The sequence below is a fragment of the Cygnus atratus genome, chromosome 7 (assembly GCF_013377495.2).
Source record: "Cygnus atratus isolate AKBS03 ecotype Queensland, Australia chromosome 7, CAtr_DNAZoo_HiC_assembly, whole genome shotgun sequence".
Classification (NCBI taxonomy): domain Eukaryota; kingdom Metazoa; phylum Chordata; class Aves; order Anseriformes; family Anatidae; genus Cygnus; species Cygnus atratus.
The window spans coordinates 32676270-32695466 of record NC_066368.1 but is presented as its reverse complement, the minus strand read 5'-3'; the positions used below and the strand labels follow the sequence as shown (position 1 = coordinate 32695466).

General features: G+C 41.0%; 1 protein-coding gene across 2 annotated transcripts in view; it reads left to right on the top strand.

Moving 5' to 3' along the window:
• The window catches only part of SH2D4B (SH2 domain containing 4B), a 119604-nt gene that overhangs the window by 36128 nt on the left and 64279 nt on the right, over positions 1–19197 (top strand). The window contains exons 3-4 of one of the 2 annotated variants that reach the window (XM_050712099.1): positions 5082–5246; positions 16661–16849. In XM_050712099.1, coding sequence (XP_050568056.1) covers positions 16666–16849 — 184 coding nt within the window. In that variant the 5' untranslated portion in view covers positions 5082–5246; positions 16661–16665. Of the gene's footprint in view, positions 1–4332; positions 5247–16660; positions 16850–19197 lie in introns of those variants that run through there. The other variant, XM_035544713.2, reaches the window with a different exon arrangement.

The window sequence follows — 19197 nt, the reverse complement described above, 5'->3', positions numbered from 1 at the left end:
GAAACTCTGGGATTTCAATTAGAAGACTATGTATACGTATCCAGCCTTGCTGGTAAATCTGGTTGGGAACTGGCAAATTCTGTTCTGACTGCTATTTGTTGGGAGTAGGTTTTAAATGCAAATTCATCCAGGTACATCAAAGACTTCAGTAATAGGGCCAGTGCAAGGAATGTCTCACATTTATGCCTAGACCTAGCCCCAACTAACCCTTCTTTACAACATTTGTTGATAAATCTGAAATATTTAGGCTTTCACAGAACTTCATTTAGTAAGAACTGTTCCAGTCAGCTCTAATTATGTCCATTTGTGTGACAGCATGTACAACACAGAAGGACAGACTGATCCTGCTTTCTACAATTAGTATGTTTATCACTTAGGGTATTTCATCTCTGTCATGCTCAGGGAAACCACGTAGTTGACTTCAGAATTTGAGCAAGACTGCAGAAAGTAATGTTAATGAAATATTCAATGTTTCCAATGTCTCTTTTCAATTACCTAAAATCATCGAAATCCTGTTGGTTTTCATTTTACAGTGGCGATTAGAAGGACTTCATTGCTAAGACTATTTTTTAGCATCACTTATTTTCTGATGTCTTCTGAGAATTTGAAGTTTTGCTTCCTTTAATTTTCATTAATAACTGTTTATTTAGACCGTTTCCCCTTCAGTTCCAAGAGTTGAGGCTCAAAAGACAGATTGAGCACCAAATGAGCAATTCAGATTTGAGGTACTCTGTTCCCAACTCCATGCCTCATGAGGCTGTGAGTATTCTAACATCAAAGGAAGGAAGCAGACAGATTCTACAGCTCAGCCATATGGAAAGTTACCGTAGTCCTTGTTAGGGATATTGGAGGATCATTCCAGCTGACCTGGTGGAAGCCTAGAAGATGCAAAGAACCCAACCATGTTTGTTTCTTGCCATACTTTCCAGAGCCTTGATTAAATACTCTTCTAAATCATTTGAGATATGGATTGTCTATTCTTAAATAAGTATTTGAATAATAAAACAATCCGGTAGCTGCTTTGTTTGAAGAAAAGGGATGGTGTATTATGCTTATGGTGTTATAAAACCTGCTTGAAAAATAAAAACTTACATTAGGATTCACTGAAATTTTAAAAAAGGCATGCAGAACATTTGAAGCTACCTGGACCTCTGACTTTGCAGGGCACAAAATAGCCTGTAAAATGTTTTGTAAATCCACAAGAAAGTTTATTTATTTATTTATTTCCTGGTGGTGTGCACACGAATGTGCACATATCCTCTCTGAATTTTCTTTTTGTGTTTATGATGCTCAGAACTGCCTGCATTCTTCTGAGATTGTTGTGGACTTTCTTCATCTTGTTCCACTTCAGTGATAACAATATATCTTTACATGTAAAAAGTTATGAGATTTTTTAGTGTGGTGTTGCTTTATGTATTTACAAGACTTGTATGATAAAGGAGTGTATACAGACAGAAATATATCCTGGTATATGATTGCTTATTGAACATTTACGAAAGACCACAAAATGTCTTTGCTCACAAGATCAGGTATTGTTAATGGTGTGAGCTATTTTGTTGAAATATAACAGCTGCAAGTTACAGGGATATATGAATAACTGAGAACTGCCTTCATATTCAACCCACTGCTGAAACGAAAGTGAACTTATTCAAAAGGAGAATAGGCCATAAGAAGTCCGGAAGTTTTTGTGAGTTTCTGGGAGGCCATCTGCATTCCAGTCTGGATCTTGGTTGAAATTCCGGTTTCAGAATTTCTACGTATCCTGCACTTGACATCCTTAAGTCACAAAGGGATCCACTGTAGCAGAATTTTCTCTATTGCAATTCCAGATTGCTATTTTTATGGTAAAATATGAGATTTCACCTTATTAAACCAGGACATATTCTGTTTCCTTAATTTTATTTTCAGTTCTTAACACTGTTAGCTCTTCCTTTCCCCTTCTATTTTTTAATGCAGATGTAACTTTAAAATGACTTCCTATGTCAACCATCTGCATCTTTCTGCAGCTTTTTTTTTCGTAAATAGGCTATTTAGTCCCTGTTCTACATAATGAGTGTCTGTAGTATCACTCCTAGAGAATGCAAATATTGTCCATCTTGCTCTATGATGGATTTTATTCCCAGAAAATAAAAAGTTTTAATGCAGCATTTTTGTAACAGTGATAAAACTTAAAGAAATATGAAGAAATATGGTCTGAGAACATGTCTGTGGGAATCAATATGAAAAGAAGTTGAAGTAAATAAAGGAGAAAAAAATGATAAATGACAATATGTAGGATCTAGAGTCTTCATTTTATAGCTGAACTCTGTGTATAGCCTTGGGTTTTGTAGGAAGGGCCTGGAGTGAAGCTGGGGCAGTTCAAATACCTGTGTAGCCCAGAGTAGCCTCAAGGTTGTTCTAGTGCTCTATCTGCTTTTCTTGGCCCAAAGGGGCATGGATATATGCATTTTTTTCTCCAAATAAGCATCCTGTGTTATAGCATCCTGCCAATGCCTTCTAGCTCAGCCTTCAGCTGATCTGTTTTCTTGTTTTTGTGAGCTGCTGTACAGACTACAGAGCAACACGACCCATGGGACAGGAGTCCTCTGGGAACTAGCTAAGCTGGTTGTATGCTCCCTGTGGCTTCTGAGGAGCTGTACTGGGGATAACAATTTGGCCTGCATTTCCCTCTTCACCTCCATATCACATAATACTCCCACATGTATGCTTCTGCTTACTAGGCTTTTTTTTCCATGAAAGATGTAGTGTCTGATCCCAATTCTTCAGTGACGTACAAAGCTGTTTAATATTACACACTCTAGCTAATCCCATTGATTTTTAGTAGAGTTGCCTTTATTGCATAAAGTTAAGTGCTTGCTTCAGTCTGTATTTTCATTAACAGCTGGTCCAACAAAGGAAGGACTCTCTGCTGGTGACAAAGCTGCAAGGAAATCCAATAAATCCTAGAGAGGGATAGAAAATTGCTTTGTTTTCATTTCTATAATAGTTATGGTTATAAGGATTATTACTTTATATGATCAAAGTAAAGACTAAATAAAATTATCAGCCCAAGTACTGCATTACTCTGGTGCCTTCTGGCAGTTATCATGTTTAAGTACTAACTCCTTTGTGCTATTCAGTGACAACTCCATTTGGGAACAGTCTGTCTGACTGTTGGGTGAGTTTATAGATTCATAGTAAATAAGCCAGAAGGCACTATTAGATCATCTTGATCAACACAGGCCATTAAAAATTCACCCAGTTATCCATGTAACATTTGTTCCTAAGGCTGGAAATAATAGTTCTATGACCTTTCTGAATTCCATAGGAGAAAATGAAGCGACTTCACAGGAATTACTGGAGTATTCTAACACTCAGAAATCATGCTTAATTTGGTTTGCAAAGAACTGGTGGTGGTGTCAATAGAGAAAAATGAAAAATTTACTGATAACTTGGGCCTTCAGCTTTATGTTAGTGCATGAGTAATCTCACTAGGAGACTAACGATCATCAGGATAATTTAATCAAAGGAACTGCCTGTATCCATAAGACACAACTTACTGCGTGTCTCAGTTGAAACTCAACAGTATTAATGTTAAAATCTCTTCCTCTAGTAAACAGATCACATTTCATCAAATTAGAGGGACCAGGTCTACCTCCATGGTTCAGACAGCCAGATGGTGGTTTATGTGAACTATTTTGAGTATTTAGGAATGACTAAATCCCAATGCCCCACCTTTACTTCCATAAACTAATCTGATCTACTTGCTTGGTCTCACAGGGAATAAATGAGCTCTTCCACCTAATAGGTTTTGGTGGGAGGTAGCAAGGGCAGCCTAAGTCCAGCTTCTAAGGACGGGCCAGCCTTGTGGATAGGATGGAGAGCTGGGCCTCACACTGCACAGGGGATGATTTGTGCCAGCCTGGCCTGACTATTGGAGTTGCGAGAAAGAGGACTAAAAGAAGGCTAAGGGAAAAACAATGAGGTGGGCTTTTTTGTGTGTGGTTGTTTTTTCAGTTTAGAGCGGAACAGTTAGTTAAGGCTTCTGGAGTTCATGGCAGTGTGGATGTGAGGGGATCTCTGAGCAACTCAGTTGTGCAGTTAGGGCAAGTGATCTATAGAAGAGAAGACAAGAACAAATACAACGGCAGCTACTGGTGTGCAGTATGGTAAATAAGCCTTGGTATGAGACATCAGATTCCTGAAAATGTCACTGGAGGTGAACCAGTGACATGCAAACAAATTTCATGGAGCTCCAGTCATTCTAGCTATAATGAAAATATACCTGCAGGCAACTGTGAGTGACTTTGAACTGGAGGCTGTAGTCATTACAGACATAAGACTGCCCTGAAGAACATGAATATGGCCATGATAGGAGCAAATTCTGATAACTGAATTGCAGCAGCCAATCCTCTAGATTTCTGAGGATGGCAGACAGCAGCTTGTGTCATTCAGTACTTCACAGAAAATGAAAGGGAGATCTGATCTGCTGATGAGACATACATGTAGCATTGAGAGAAGAGAAATGTGAAACAGTAGTAGTGCATTTTCTGCCATCTGGTTGGCAGACTTACTGCCCTACGGTAAGCTAAAGAGGTGCTTAAAGAATTCTAAGGTAAACACATGAAAATAATCTTGTTTAGCAATTGCAGATAATCTTATTTTGGGTAATCACCAAATATCCTCTTGAGTGTGCATAGGTATCTTAAGATGACTTAGTAAACGGAGAGAGGGGACCTAGACCAACAGCCATAACCTACTTGAATCCATTGTTACTCAAGAATAGCTAGAAAATTTGGCCAACGTATGGTGTGTGTCTTTTCATAGGAACTTGATTAGTACAGTGGTAGTTTTTCCAGAACAAGAGTTTCTGTTCCAAGAAATTATTCAATCACATGAGTAGCTTAGTCATTTTGTGGCCATATTGTATAGTGTATTTAATATAACATGATGTGTTCCCTTTGCGTATTTGAGCCATAGGGAATGTAGAGGAGGCTCATCTGCCTGTTGGGAGAGAGGAAAGGTACCACAGGGATAGTACAGTCCTCTCTTGAAGTGAGAGAAGTGAGGGTGAATTTACTCGAACTGGTCCTCTTTCTCAGAAGGTAGCTGTCAAAAGTGGATGGAGGCTTAGCACGGGAAGCAGCAGTGGAAACCTCAATGCAGAAGTTTAGAAGAAAGGAAAAAATAAACAAGGGCGTGAAGAACTACATTGAGTGGCATTGCTGGAAAAGGATGAGGAGGTACCTGTTACGACTGAGGACATGGTAAGAGAAGACGGGATGAGGGGAAATATAGCTCTTTTTACCTCATATGCCTATCATACGGGTGTGATGGGGCACATCCCTATTGTGAAACTTGGATCTGTCTTGATTTTGCAAAGAGCTTTGAAGTGTGTATTTTCTCTGTCAGCTGAATGGAACACAGACGGAAATGCCAGAGCTGCTAAGGCTTGTATTGTGAAAATGAGTCAGCAGGCTTAATCCAGGCTTTGTGGCTTGAAACTGTGAAGATGATTACAGTCAGGAAAAAAAAGTCTCAACAATGTCTTGAGCTGTTCTTTATCCCGCAGTCTATGACAGGAATGGAGAAGGTCTTAAAAAGGCTATGAGGTAAAAAGAAAGGATTTTGAAAATACCTTAGGTATTGATCTTTAAACCTTTTGAGTAGCCACCTCGGTGTCAAGACACAGAAAGTACTGAATGTGGCTTGCTGCAGGAAGTTAGGGGTCTTGTAGAGGATTTACCACCTTAAGGGGTGGGCAGCAAGTGAAGCTGAAAATTTCAAAGGGCTTTAAAGAACAATATAATGGAAAAAAATTTTGTGGAAATATCTGCTCTCTGCCTGACTCTTGAAAATGAGAAACAGTCTGGCTTTTTATATTGAAATATGTATTAAAAACAAAACAAACAAACAAACAAAAAAAACCCAACAAAAATAAACAAAAATGGCAGTTAGCTCTTGCCAGCTGAATTATTGATGAAGTCCTGCAAACAAGAGTCCAGGGTCAAAAGAAATCCTATGAAGTCTGTGGGATTTTACTGCCAACAAAGATGACAAGAATAAGAAGTGGCTTAAATAGGCAAAATGCTATGCCCTGAAAGAAAATCACTTGCATGATGCCACTAAAGCAAGAAATTTTGTATACAAAGCTGATGAGTCATTTAAACAATTAAAAATTTTGCTATCGGTAGCCTTCAATTACACCAGTAATCAATTTAGCTGCCATAATGCAGTGTCTTAATATGATGTGAAGTTGATATGATATAACTGCAGCATTATACATAATGCAGATAAATTGTACCAGGGAGTATATTAAAGAAAATTAGGTCTCACATGATACATTTTGATGCACTTACAGTTAGATGGAAAAAGGTGAACTTAGTGAGCATCTTCATAAGTTAATACATATCTGAGAGAAGGAACTCACATAATTTAGAATGTGATATCTCTTGGGTAGCTCATTGTAATGGATTTCATTGAAAATGTACCAAACTCTGGAATAATTTTGTGTAGCAATTAGGTCATGGAATCCAAGGGTCTCTTGGGCTTTGCAGATACACAAAGTGAATAATTCATGTAAAGGATAATATTAAATTCCTTCTTAAAGGTACGTAGCCTGTGGTTATGCAGGCAGGTGTGTGCTGAGGGATAGGGAAGAGAAGAGCAGACCATACCAGTATTCTTTAGGTAGCTGCCTGTACTTAAAGTCTCACCCTGGGTTAAGAGTTTGTTACAAAGATCAGATAGAGAGGGCGGATAAGTAAATCAATAAAAAGGAAAGGTGTGTGGAGCCTCGAGAAGAGCCTATCAATCAGGAGTTGAAAGGCAACCAATTCCGCTTTGAAGAGTCACGGATGGCCTCCCTCAGCTACGCAGACTTCTGCTGAGAAACAGATGGACTGATGCATTTTGTACTTAAGTAGCACAAAGCTGAACTGCAGTGTGCAGGATAAGCACATGCTGCATTTAATACAGAGCAGTTCAACATCAGGATCTGACGTGAGTGTAAATAGGAGAGCAGGGGGCACTGTATTCTGCATATATTTTTAACTAAAGTTCATTGGAGACTGTTGCCGGTGGGCCTTTTTGTCTATGTTAAGGCCAGAGCAGATCCCTACAGACACTTAGTGAGCTATAATTGCTTCCTAAGCAGAGCCTGCTGTCTGCCAACCAAATACACCCCTCTCGTAGCGGAGGGTCTGATTAATGGTTTGTAAACAATTCCAAAGACACCAGGACAATCCAAGTGAGAGGACAGTAGAGCACTGAGAGCTCTGGGTTCACTGGAGTGTGTGTGCTTTCCTTCCTTCTCAGCCTCCTCCCTGTGAATGGCTCCCTCTCTAGTGCTGGCGACTTCTAGGACCCTTACTGCTGCTTCCAGACTTATGTACCATGTTTTCTCAAGGTAACCTTCTCAAGGAACCTTGAATTTTTTATCTGTTTGGTTTACTTTATTAGCTTTCCCTCTTAGATTATCTGTTTTTATGGTAGATGTTTCATTCTGCATTTGAAAAATTATGATGGGACTTGCCAGCTCTTTGTATCTTGCTATTGTGAAGGTATTGATAACAATAAACATCACATATGTAATGTTCTAGTTTGGGTTGTATCCATTTCTACTGCTATAAAAGCATTAAAATTAAAACAAGTCTAAACTTATGAAAGTTGACGAACTTCTGTTAACCTCAGACCTTGGTAATGTAGGACAGAATTCCAAATATCCGCTATCAACTTGAAGAAAAATTGGAGTGCTGCCCTTTCTACCCAGCTTCTCAAATCTTTGATAAATTGTGCTGAACCATGGAGGCATTACAGGCTCCAGCGTAATCGTGTGTACAACAGCTGTAGCACTGAACACAAAGGGATAGACCTAGTGTAATCTTGCTGGGGAGGATTGCCATGCTGCTAGGCAAAAATCACTGATGTGACTTCTGAAGGGCAAGTGGTGGTGCAGAGTACAGAGAGAGAATTAACCTTAGGAGAGTAGGATAATACAGATCACTCTATAGTCTGCATCTCCGGACTTCAAATACTACTTTTTCAGTGTTAGTTCTCATATATTTTCTTTCCCTGTTGTCAGTGCTATCTGTCTTTGGGATTGTCTAATTTTTGCAGGAGGCTGAGGTGTAAGAGATTCGAATCTTGGGGAGAAAAAGAAAAAAACACAATAAACCAAACACAGCTATCTGGTGAGACTCCTGCCAGTGTAAATCTTCATTGCAGCATTAAAATCCTAAGTTAGAATTGCTTCACATACAACTATGTGAATGACAGCATGATAAGATAGATTTTCTCATTTACTGGTTTGCAGATCTTCTGCTTTTCATTTCTTTAAGACAAAGTTTTAATTTATTTCATTCCTATTTTGCTATAGAGACCTCAAGTTTTTCTTTTTTTTTTCTTTTTTTTCCCTCCTGTTTGGCTTATGGTGGTGCCTCATAGAAATGCTAGTCTTGAACAAGTAAAGAGAAGATGATAAACATGCAAAGTCAGTCCATACTCTGAAAGCACTAGACAGTCTGATTTGCTGATACGAGCCCTGTATGGAAAAGGAAGGTCTGGAAAACATACACTTATCCTTGCTCTATGTGATGCTTTGTAATGGAATAGCAGCTCTAGGGAAATGATCTGCTAATCATTCTGAACCCTCTGCAGATTATGCTGTCGACTTTCAATCAGCTTTCTGAGCTTGTCCTGAGTCCCAGCTCATTTTAGCCCTTAGAGGGAGCCACAGACTTGACTATGGAACTGGAGGAAAAAGGCAGGTTCTGTTACATCCTATCTCTGATGGAGGAGGTGGGGAAGGGATGATTTTCAATTGTTTATTTCTAGTTTTTAATTGACAGCAATGTGCAAATCAGGCACAAGACTGGTTTTTTGAGGTGAGTCCTCTAATGTATTTACTTTTCTAGTGACAGATTTGTTGGTGTTTAGAAGGTCTCATAAATACATTAATTTACGTTCCCCTCCCACACCATTCAGTTCCAGTTTCCACTGTTCTTGTTTTGATGCTGACACAGCAGGACTTGAAAAATTACACATATTGTACACTGCTACCTCTTGAAAAAAAAAAAAAGAAAAATATGTATTAAAAAAAAGATAAAAAATATTAAGGCTGCAGACTGCAGTCACATTTTTGTTGCCACATTTTCTGTTTATTCTTCCTTAATTTTATCCCCTTCTTTATGGAGAGAGGTGTATTATTCCCCTCCTTCCCCGTAGTATGTAGGTTATAGCAGAATATTTTTATGTAAATGACATGGCTAAAGTAGGTTATGTGGCTGTGTTACAAAATCCAAATGAAAATGCTTTCTGCTGGTTCAGCATTCATCAGCATTGCCAGTGAGCTGTTCAGTCGAGGGAATAGAGGATGCGCATGTGTGGAAGAAAATGGATGAGATGAGCAAGCCTGGGCTGATTAAGCACTTTCCCCTTTTCTTAAAAGTGGAGCTAAAACACTTGAACTAAAAAATGGAACTAAACCACACATGCCTCTTCTTCCCCTCCCCAGCAGATGAATTCTGGTGGTAATGCTGAGGATTGCTTATCCAGAAAGATGCTATACCAGAGACTGGGACAATGTGTGTCTAGTCCCAGAAGATACTGTTAAAGATTGAAGGAAACTCCAGTATTAAATTTTAAACAGTTCTGAGCTCCTTGCTGAGACTACTGCTAATTAGAACATCAAGTTGTGTGGCAGTTATAATAGGGTAACAACTGCCAGCACAGAACTGCATTGGTGGTAATCTTCTATTTTGCACATAAGCTCTAGAGATGTAATGTTTTCCTGTAATGATTTTAGCTTAGTTTGGAGCATTGAAATAGGGGTTACCAAGATGAAAAAGCAATGGAGAGGTCATTGTCCTTATAAGCAATTCAAAATATTTCCTAGAAAGGCTGGGAAGATGAAGAGTGCCGCCAGTCAGGCACCCTTACTCCAAATTTCTCTGCTCTTGTGAGTCATTATTTGTCCGTATCCTAATTAGGGCTGGGAAAGGAAGGAAAGAGAGAGAATTTTATGTTGCAATAGAAGGTTTTAATTCATGTTTTGTCTGACTTGATTTCCTGTTTCTCAGCTTTCTGACTGGGTTGGCTGGAGCTGCTAAGCCTAGCCATTACAAAATGTGAACAAATCCTAGAGGAAGAAAGTTCCTAGTGGAACTTGAGGCTGGGACTGATAAGGTTGAGTCTCTGTGGGTTAGGATCAGTGGGAAGGCCAACAAGGCAAGCATCCTGGTGGGGGTCTGTTATAGACCGCCGAACCAGGATGAGGAGACAGGTGAGGAGTTCTACAGGCAGCTGGCAGAAGTTGCAAAATCATCAGCGCTTGTTCTTGTGGGGGACTTGAACTTCCCAGGCATATCCTGGAAGCACAACACAGCCCAGAGAAAGCAGTCTAGGAGGTTTCTGGAGAGCGTGGAAGATAGCTTCCTGACGCAGCTGGTTAGAGAGCCTACCAGGGGAGGTGCCCCGCTAAACCTTCTGTTTACAAACAGTGACGGACTGGTGGGAGATGTGGTGGTTGGGAGCTGTCTTGGGCAGAGTGACCACGAAATGGTAGAATTCTCTATTCTTGGTGAAGCTAGGAAGGGGACCAGTAAAACCGCTGTCTTGGACTTCCGGAGGGCTGACTTTGAGCTGTTCAGGACACTGGTTGGCAGAGTCCCTTGGGAGGAGGTTCTGAAGGGCAGAGGAGTCCAGGAAGGCTGGGCACTCTTCAAGAAGGAAATCTTAATGGCACAGGAGCGGTCCGTCCCCACGTGCCCAAAGACGAGCCGGCGCGGAAGAAGACCGGCCTGGCTGAACAGAGAGTTGTGGTTCGAGCTTAGGAGAAAAAAGAGGGTTTATAATCTTTGGAAAAGAGGGCGGGCCACTCACGAGGACTATAAAGCTGTTGCGAGGCTGTTCAGGGACAAAATTAGAAGGGCCAAAGCTCATCTGGAGCTCAATCTGGCTACTGCCGTTAAAGATAACAAAAAATATTTTTACAAATACATCAACACAAAAAGGAGGACTAAGGAGAATCTCCATCCTTTACTGGATGTGGGGGGAAACTTAGTTACAAGGGATGAGCAAAAAGCTGAGGTACTCAATGCCTTCTTTGCCTCAGTCTTTAGCGGCAAGACCAGTTGTTCTCTGGATACCCGGTACCCTGAGCTGGTGGAAGGGGATGGGGAGCAGGATGTGGCCCTCACTATCCACGAGGAAATGTTTGGCAACCTGCTACAGCACTTGGATGTACGCAAGTCGATGGGGCCGGATGGGATGCACCCGAGGGTACTGAGAGAACTGGCGGAGGAGCTGGCCAAGCCGCTTTCCATCATTTATTGGCAGTCCTGGTTATCAGGAGAGGTCCCAGTCGACTGGCAGCTAGCAAATGTGACGCCCATCTATAAGAAGGGCCGGGGGGTAGACCCGGGGAACTATAGGCCTGTTAGTTTGACCTCAGTGCCAGGGAAGCTCATGGAGCAGATTATCTTGAGTGTCATCACGAGGCACTTACAGGGCAACCAGGCGATCAGGCCCAGTCAGCATGGGTTTATGAAAGGCAGGTCCTGCATGACGAACCTGATCTCCTTCTATGACCAAGTGACACGCTTGGTGGATGAGGGAAAGGCTGTGGATGTGGTCTACCTTGACTTCAGTAAGGCTTTTGACACCATTTCCCACAACATTCTCCTCAAGAAACTGGCTGCTCGTGGCTTGGACTGGCGTACGCTTTGTTGGGTTAAAAACTGGCTGGATGGCCGGGCCCAAAGAGTTGTGGTGAATGGAGCCAAATCCAGTTGGAGGCCGGTTACTAGTGGAGTCCCCCAGGGCTTAGTACTGGGGCCAGTCCTCTTTAATATCTTTATCGATGACCTGGATGAGGGGATCGAGTGCACCCTCAGTAAGTTTGCAGATGACACCAAGTTAGGTGCGTGTGTTGATCTGCTCGAGGGTAGGAAGGCTCTGCAGGAGGATCTGGATAGGCTGGACCGATGGGCTGAGGTCAACTGTATGAAGTTCAACAAGGCCAAGTGCCGGGTCCTGCACCTGGGGCGCAACAACCCCAAGCAGAGCTACAGCCTGGGAGATGAGTGGTTGGAAAGCTGCCTGGCAGAGAAGGACCTGGGAGTACTGGTTGATAGTCGGCTGAATATGAGCCAGCAGTGTGCTCAGGTGGCCGAGAAGGCCAACAGCATCCTGGCTTGTATAAGAAGCAGCGTGGCCAGCAGGTCTAGGGAAGTGATTGTCCCCCTGTACTCGGCTCTGGTGAGGCCGCACCTCGAGTACTGTGTTCAGTTTTGGGCCCCTTGTTACAAGAAGGATGTCAAGGTGCTCGAGAGAGTCCAGAGAAGGGTGACGAGGCTGGTGAGGGGTCTGGAGAACAAGTCTTACAAGGAGCGGCCGAGGGAGCTGGGGTTGTTTAGCCTGGAGAAGAGGAGGCTCAGGGGAGACCTTATCGCTCTCTACAGGTACCTTAAAGGAGGCTGTAGCGAGGTGGGGGTTGGTCTATTCTCCCACGTGCCTGGTGACAGGACGAGGGGGAATGGGCTAAAGTTGCGCCAGGGGAGGTTTAGGTTGGATATTAGGAAGAACTTCTTTACTGAAAGGGTTGTTAGGCATTGGAATGGACTGCCCAGGGAAGTGGTTGAGTCGCCATCCCTGGAGGTCATTAAGAGACTTTTGGATGTTGAGCTTAGCGATATGGTTTAGTGGAGGACTTGTTAGTGTTAGGTCAGAGGTTGGACTGGGTGATCTTGGAGGTCTCTTCCAACCTAGACGATTCTGTGATTCTGTGAAAGTTTTTAAAACTAGATTTGTTGTCTCTTCAAGGTTGTCTTTTGAGCTTCAGACCTTGTGGGTTTTCCAAATTTTCACAGAAACTAGGAGAATTCATACTGCTGTCTTCACGGTAATTTGGACTTGGTTTATTTGTTTGGATTATTTCAGAATAGTTGAACTATAAAACAAGAATCCATGTGTACTATGTTAAAAATTCAGTCGTGGATTTGCATAGGATGCTGCTAGGAACATTTTGAGTCCAGACAACAGGTTCACTGAGGTAGCCAAGGGAGAAGCAGCCCTTTTATCACTTTAATAGAGTCAGACATCTCTTTTATTTGTTGTTGTTAAGGGGAGTAGACTGTGAAAACAGTCTACTTTTAAAGATCACCAAAGGCCAAATGTGAGGAGGGCATTAAAGTCTAAAATGATGCCTGCCACAGGAAGACAAAAGCAGTGTAGAAAGAGAACAGTAGGAAAGAATATTAGTATAGAAGTGTTCTCTTCCAGTGTGCTCCCCTAGCACACTGGGGTGTGTCAGGATGACCAGCAAGACACAGGCAACAATGTGGCTTCGCTCCCTGTTTACCTCTCAGCGAGAGAAGCCAGACTCCTCCTTCCTCTGTGAATGAGGATACAACACAAAGAAGAAAGACTGTAACAGAGGAAGTTGATTGGATTCATTGCTGCTATTAGATTATATCACTTCCAAATGTGACCTTTTAGAAAAATAAATAAATGTTTTCCCCACAAATTAATTCCACTTAATCATTTGGTTACTGTTCTCAGATATTTTGGGTAAATAATCTTCAGGCAATGGGTCGTTCATGAAGTATTCATTTCATCTCCCTGCTCTTGCTATTTTTATTGTGTGATTGCTCATTGAACATTACCAGCAGTTGCCTAAAAATTTGTTTGTATGCTGTCTTGCATCTTGGATCTCCATTCTGAGCTACTTCTGCAGTTAAATGCTGTTCAGAAATGGTTCCTGCTTCTTTTCATGGTTAAATGCACATAATCCTTGATGAAGAGTTTGTTCTTTGCACTGTGATAGCTTGTGATCACGATTTGATTTCTGTTCTGTGAAGTCAAGTAAAATAAAATAAGAAAGATGACAAATGGGTAGAACAGCAAAACTGCTTGCCCTGAAGCCTTTACAAAGGCGAGTCTTTTTCAATTAGTGCCAAAATGTGAAGCTACAGCTCTAGTATAATTGAATAAAAGCAGAGGAAGAAAGGCCAAATCCCCCAGGCTCTCCCCCTTCTATACCTGACCAAGAAAAATAGAATAAGCAAGGAGAGCAAAGTCTTTCTTCCTTTAGGTATTTTCTTGCCAGACTCTATTTCTTTAAAGAAAACAACAAACAAACAAAGCAAGGTTAAAACATTTTTTTATGAGACAAAACCTGTGCGTAAAACAGAGATCCTGAACTGCAAAGCAGCCTGTGTGTGAACTCCACTCTGTACAGCACAAACATGATGGGATCTGAAACTCCTCTTTGGCTGAGGGCATCATTCAAGTCGAGTCTTTGGATTGGTGCTTCCATGTGCTAGTGTCTTTCTTGAAATTTAGTTTAGATCGAAGGCATTTTCTGCTCATATTATGATAATGTTTTGCTCTCTTCAAAAGTGCGTTACATGAATGGGCAATAATAGTATGAGGTTTTGATTTTGAGCACCATGCAAGTCAGATAAGAGTTTAAGACATACATATCTATAAAGCAGGATTTTTTGTGAGGAAAAATGGTACGCAATCATGCAGTTAAAGGATAGTGTTGTTACAGGCACACAGAGGAGCTCGTACACAAAAGCTTTTATTTTTTTCTAAGTACACTCTCAGAATTTCTTAGATTTTCTTTTTAACTTCGTGGCCATAACGTTGAATATGCAGTCCTGCCCAGACACCTGCTATGCCACTGCGTGGCACAGACTGCTGCCATTGTAACTGGGAACTTCCTATGTTCGCTAGCAGAGGAAAGAGGCCTGTGTCTGACTGAATGCATGTGGTTATTAGTTTGAGTTGGGACTGGCATGTCTGTGGGCCCTTGCCCTCTTCTCCTTCCTTTTCCTTTCCCCAATGAAGGAAAACAGAGAAAAATCCAGGGGAGTGGGAAAGGGGAAAATGTGCCCCAGATTTTTGTCCTTCTCTGCTCAGGAATTGAGGTGAGGCCTGGAGACAGACTTTAGGGGGCACCTGCATGTTACGTGCCCTGGTTGATCTCTCTCTGCAGGAGAAATGCATCGCTTTGTTTTATGTATCATCTTCCTGAACACTGTCTTTGTAGGATAGCTGAGTACAACTGAAGCTTTAGAACTTTTCATTTCTGGTCTCAGTGTGGGCAAGCAGCAGGAAGAAACAATAATGTATGAGTAATATAATATTAGGTAATTAAGTGAGCAGGCATCTTCCTGTCACCTGTTGTGCACATTAGTAAGGAAATGTTGCTGATGAAGGATGGGGATACGTATATTTGCATTAAGCTAGAATATTTTATATGAAAAATGATGTAGGTGAATGGTGGATGGATCATCTGTGTTCCCCTTCCCTACAGAGAATCTTGTGCTACCACGATTACCCCAGGTTAGATATCTTACTTCTGAAAATTCTTAACTACAAGGAGTAGAAAAGGAGGACGACTGCTCTGCGATTCTGCTCCACTGCCATGCCTTTGGCCTCAAAGGAAGGGCCTGGGAGTGATGCTCCAATCCCTCTAACACCACAGTGTGTTTTTTCCCCATACAGCCAAGTCCACCTTCCAATGGCAGAAATGAGATTAGAAGAGGTATCTTGTGCAAATATCATGCAGTGGGATGCCACTCAGCATGTGTTCTTGTGTGTTCTTCCTTTTTTACTGCTCGGAGGGGCCACATCTGTTGTCTCCTCAGAAGGTGGCCCCCTGGAGGAGCTGGGCATTTGCCCTGTGAAAGTTGGATCTGGAATTCAGTGTATTTTTTTTTCCATGTCATTGCCCAACAATTGACTGTTGGCCTTGCTGCTGTAAAATAGTATTTTGCTGAGTTTGGTACAAACTTTGTTGAATAGTGAAAGGTCACAATTTGCTTGAAGAGCAGTGTTCTATCTTTCTCCAGTTGCAAAGTGGAAAATGAATTAACAGCAGGACTTGCATAGTCCGCATGAACTGCTGAGAACTAACTCTTGTTTAATGAATATTAATTTACTATTTATAAAGTGATAACAAGCTTCTTGTGGCTTTTATTACATCTTTTAATTTTAAAGGCATTTTAAATAGTTTGCATGACTGTATTTGTCAGCACCGGGTAAATATGAGCTCTGATACCCTTTTGAGACCAGTTAACAGGTTAGGCTGGGAAATAACATGCAAGCTCATTTCTCCTCTCTTATCAGAAGAGATCAGTTCCCAAAGTGACATAGATATTGTTGGTGTAGGTGATACCTTTAACCATGACATCACTTTAAACCCCCAGGGCAATGCTTAGACCCTTGGGAGTGTATTACCACTTCAGCTGAAAGTGTGAGACTTTCTTTACGTTGAATTTCTTTCTACTCAAGGGATCAAAAATGATGGGTTCAGTCAAGAATCCTTTATTTTTACCTGAATGCAGTCAGGACTACTAAAGGAACTTATCATTATTTCTCCTGAACTTTCATTTTTTTTCCTTATCCTTCCCCGTTCCTCCCCCCTGTTTCACTTGACACCTGTCACTGCTTTTGGTGGATGAGATAAGCAGAGAACTCTGCACTGTAAGAGAAGAGGAGCAGAATATGCCCACAAGAAGAGGAACAGAACAAGAAGAATCGAGCCTTTGCTGGGCAGGCAGGCGTGGGAGAGCTCCTTTGCTGCAGGTTGCTGTCTGGAGTGCTGGACGTGGGGTTTTGTCACTGTAGTGAGGATAGTTGGGAGCAAGTTTCTCTCTTTTTTTTCTTGGAGTCGTCATGCTGCAGCAAATTTTGCGTGATATGTATATTGACCCCGAGCTCCTGGCAGAGCTGAACGAAGAGCAAAAGCAGATCTTGTTCTACAAAATGAGAGAAGAGCAGCTGAGGCGCTGGAAGGAGAGGGAAGAAAAAGCACGAATGGAGGAGGCTGTGCTGAGAAGGACAGCGAGGCGCAAACAAAGTAAGCTTTGTGACCTCCTGTGCTTGCTCCGGAGATGGGGGAGATGGGCATGCAACTGTCTATGATACAGCATGTCTGGAAGAGATTACAAGGAAGAGTGCCAGCTGCCCCCTAGGATAAGAGCAGAGCAAGCATGTGAAAACAAAGAAATGTGTTTTCATGCAATATATAGTTAAGCTATGGGGCTCCATCCACAGGCTGTTATGGATGCTAAATGTGTATGTTGATTTAAAAAGCAAATAAGCAAACTCATGGAAAAAAAATATTAAAGGTTCTTGAAGTGTCATTACCAAGTGTTTGATCTGGGGTTCAAGTGGTTTAGAATAAGTAGGAATATTTATTTCCTTGCTGTCCCCTGTGAAGAAGTGGCTTCCATCTCGTTGCCCATTAATAAGATGAAGTTGTCAGGCTGATGTGGGATAGAAAATTTCCTCATGGAAATGTAGTTGCAGTGAAACCTCACTCAACATGGAGATGTTGCAGACATCTGTCAAACATCCCTTTTCCTGTGAAGGAAAGGGCCAAAGGCCTTATCCTGTCTTCAAACCAATTCAAATCTGAATTTTCAAAATCACAAATAATCTTGGGTAGCTGATTTTGCGAAACTGCCTTAATAGCTATCTCACAGCTATATTCACTATATAAACTGTTGTTTATGTTAACACACACCTATGGTAGAAGTCTTTGCTTTGAGCACCTCAATACAGATGCATTATTGGATTCAATTGTCAGACTTCTTATTAAAGCTGCTGAACCTTACAAAGTGCCAAGTATATCCAATTAGATACTTGACAATTTAAAGACTGACTGAAGAAATGTGTTTCAAAGCAAAAGTAGTTTTCAAGACTCACTTGAAGCAAAGGCCTTTATCAAATGTTTCTAGAGTAAGTAACAATGGTAGCCTTAAAGTAAGGGAGGAACATTCAGAATAGCCTAATAAGCAGTAGAATGAGTTTAAAATGGCCCCTTACAGATGACAAGGTGGAAGCTGGGAAACCTAATTCCGTTTAATTTCTGTTTTCTTCATTTTAATGTTCTTACTGTGAATAGCTCTCCTCTAAGAAGGATGGCATCAAGATAGCTTCTCTCATACAGCACAATAACCTTGTTCATTTTGATTGATTTGTTGCTGAGAAAAAAATTGAAAATGCAGTTCAGATCCTTAAACCAAAACACCACTATATCATTGAGATAATCTGCATTATTCTCATTCTTTTAGGAAGACAGATGCAGAAAAATCTAACTGCAAAAATATTTATGTAATGATTTGTCATGGTGTTGACATCTAAATTTCCATATATAAACTATGCATTAAACCTGTTCAGCTTCCTACTACAGGAGGCCATTTTCTGGGTAATTAATTTTCTGATTTATAAAGAATAAGAGAACGAGGAGAAGAGCAGCAGGGTAACCTGTAGATTATATTTGCTCTGATGAAGGTAGTCAGGTATTTGCATAGAGTAAAATTTCACAACGGCACATTTCCATTTTACATTTTACCTTCTTAAATTGCCAATTTGAGTTATTCTTTAGATTTGACTTTTACCCAAGATGAAAACATTCCACTTCCTTCAGAACCATACTAAATAACTGATCTTACAGAAGTTTTTGAGACAGATCTATTGGAATTAAAAGTTTGAGGATTAAAGTCAGGCATTTGCTTCCTCTGAAAATGTATTTTGACTTCCATGATCTGGTGTGGGTGAGTTAAAAAAGATAACTTCCATCTTCCAGGCATGCTGGTCATTATCTGTACAGACACGTGTGACTGATTTCTGTTATACAGTTCCATAATATAATGGTAAATGGTCTCACAATGGAGCTACATTCTTGTAAAGAAAATGTGCTGTAAGTCAACCAGAAATTGAGGGTATAATGCAGGAATTACTGTGTAATTCCATTGCCTATATAACTCAAATGGTCAGAGCAGATGGCTGTAACAACCCTTTCCTATGTTAAAATACATGATTTTTTTTTTTCTAAAATACATTAAGAATCAACTCTTTTTGGAAATTCAACCTTTTTACAGTTTTTTCTTTCCATTGGTGTATAAGCAAGTATCTAAACATTCTCCCGCTGCTGTACAACAAAGAGTATGGAGTATTTTTTCCTGTTCAAAATTAGTGGCTACCAGGAAATTTGGAAGTACCACAATTATATGTTCTTTATCCTTTTGAGACTAGGGGATTTAAACAATTTCACCTTCAAGATGTTGTTTTTGACACTGCATGACACAGGTTTTGTGCTGGTATTATTTTGCTGAAGTCAGAAATTACACTGGCTTTATAGAAGCGTTTATGGAGTACAGAATTAAAGATCTTTGTAGCCTGACACGTAGTAGAAAACAG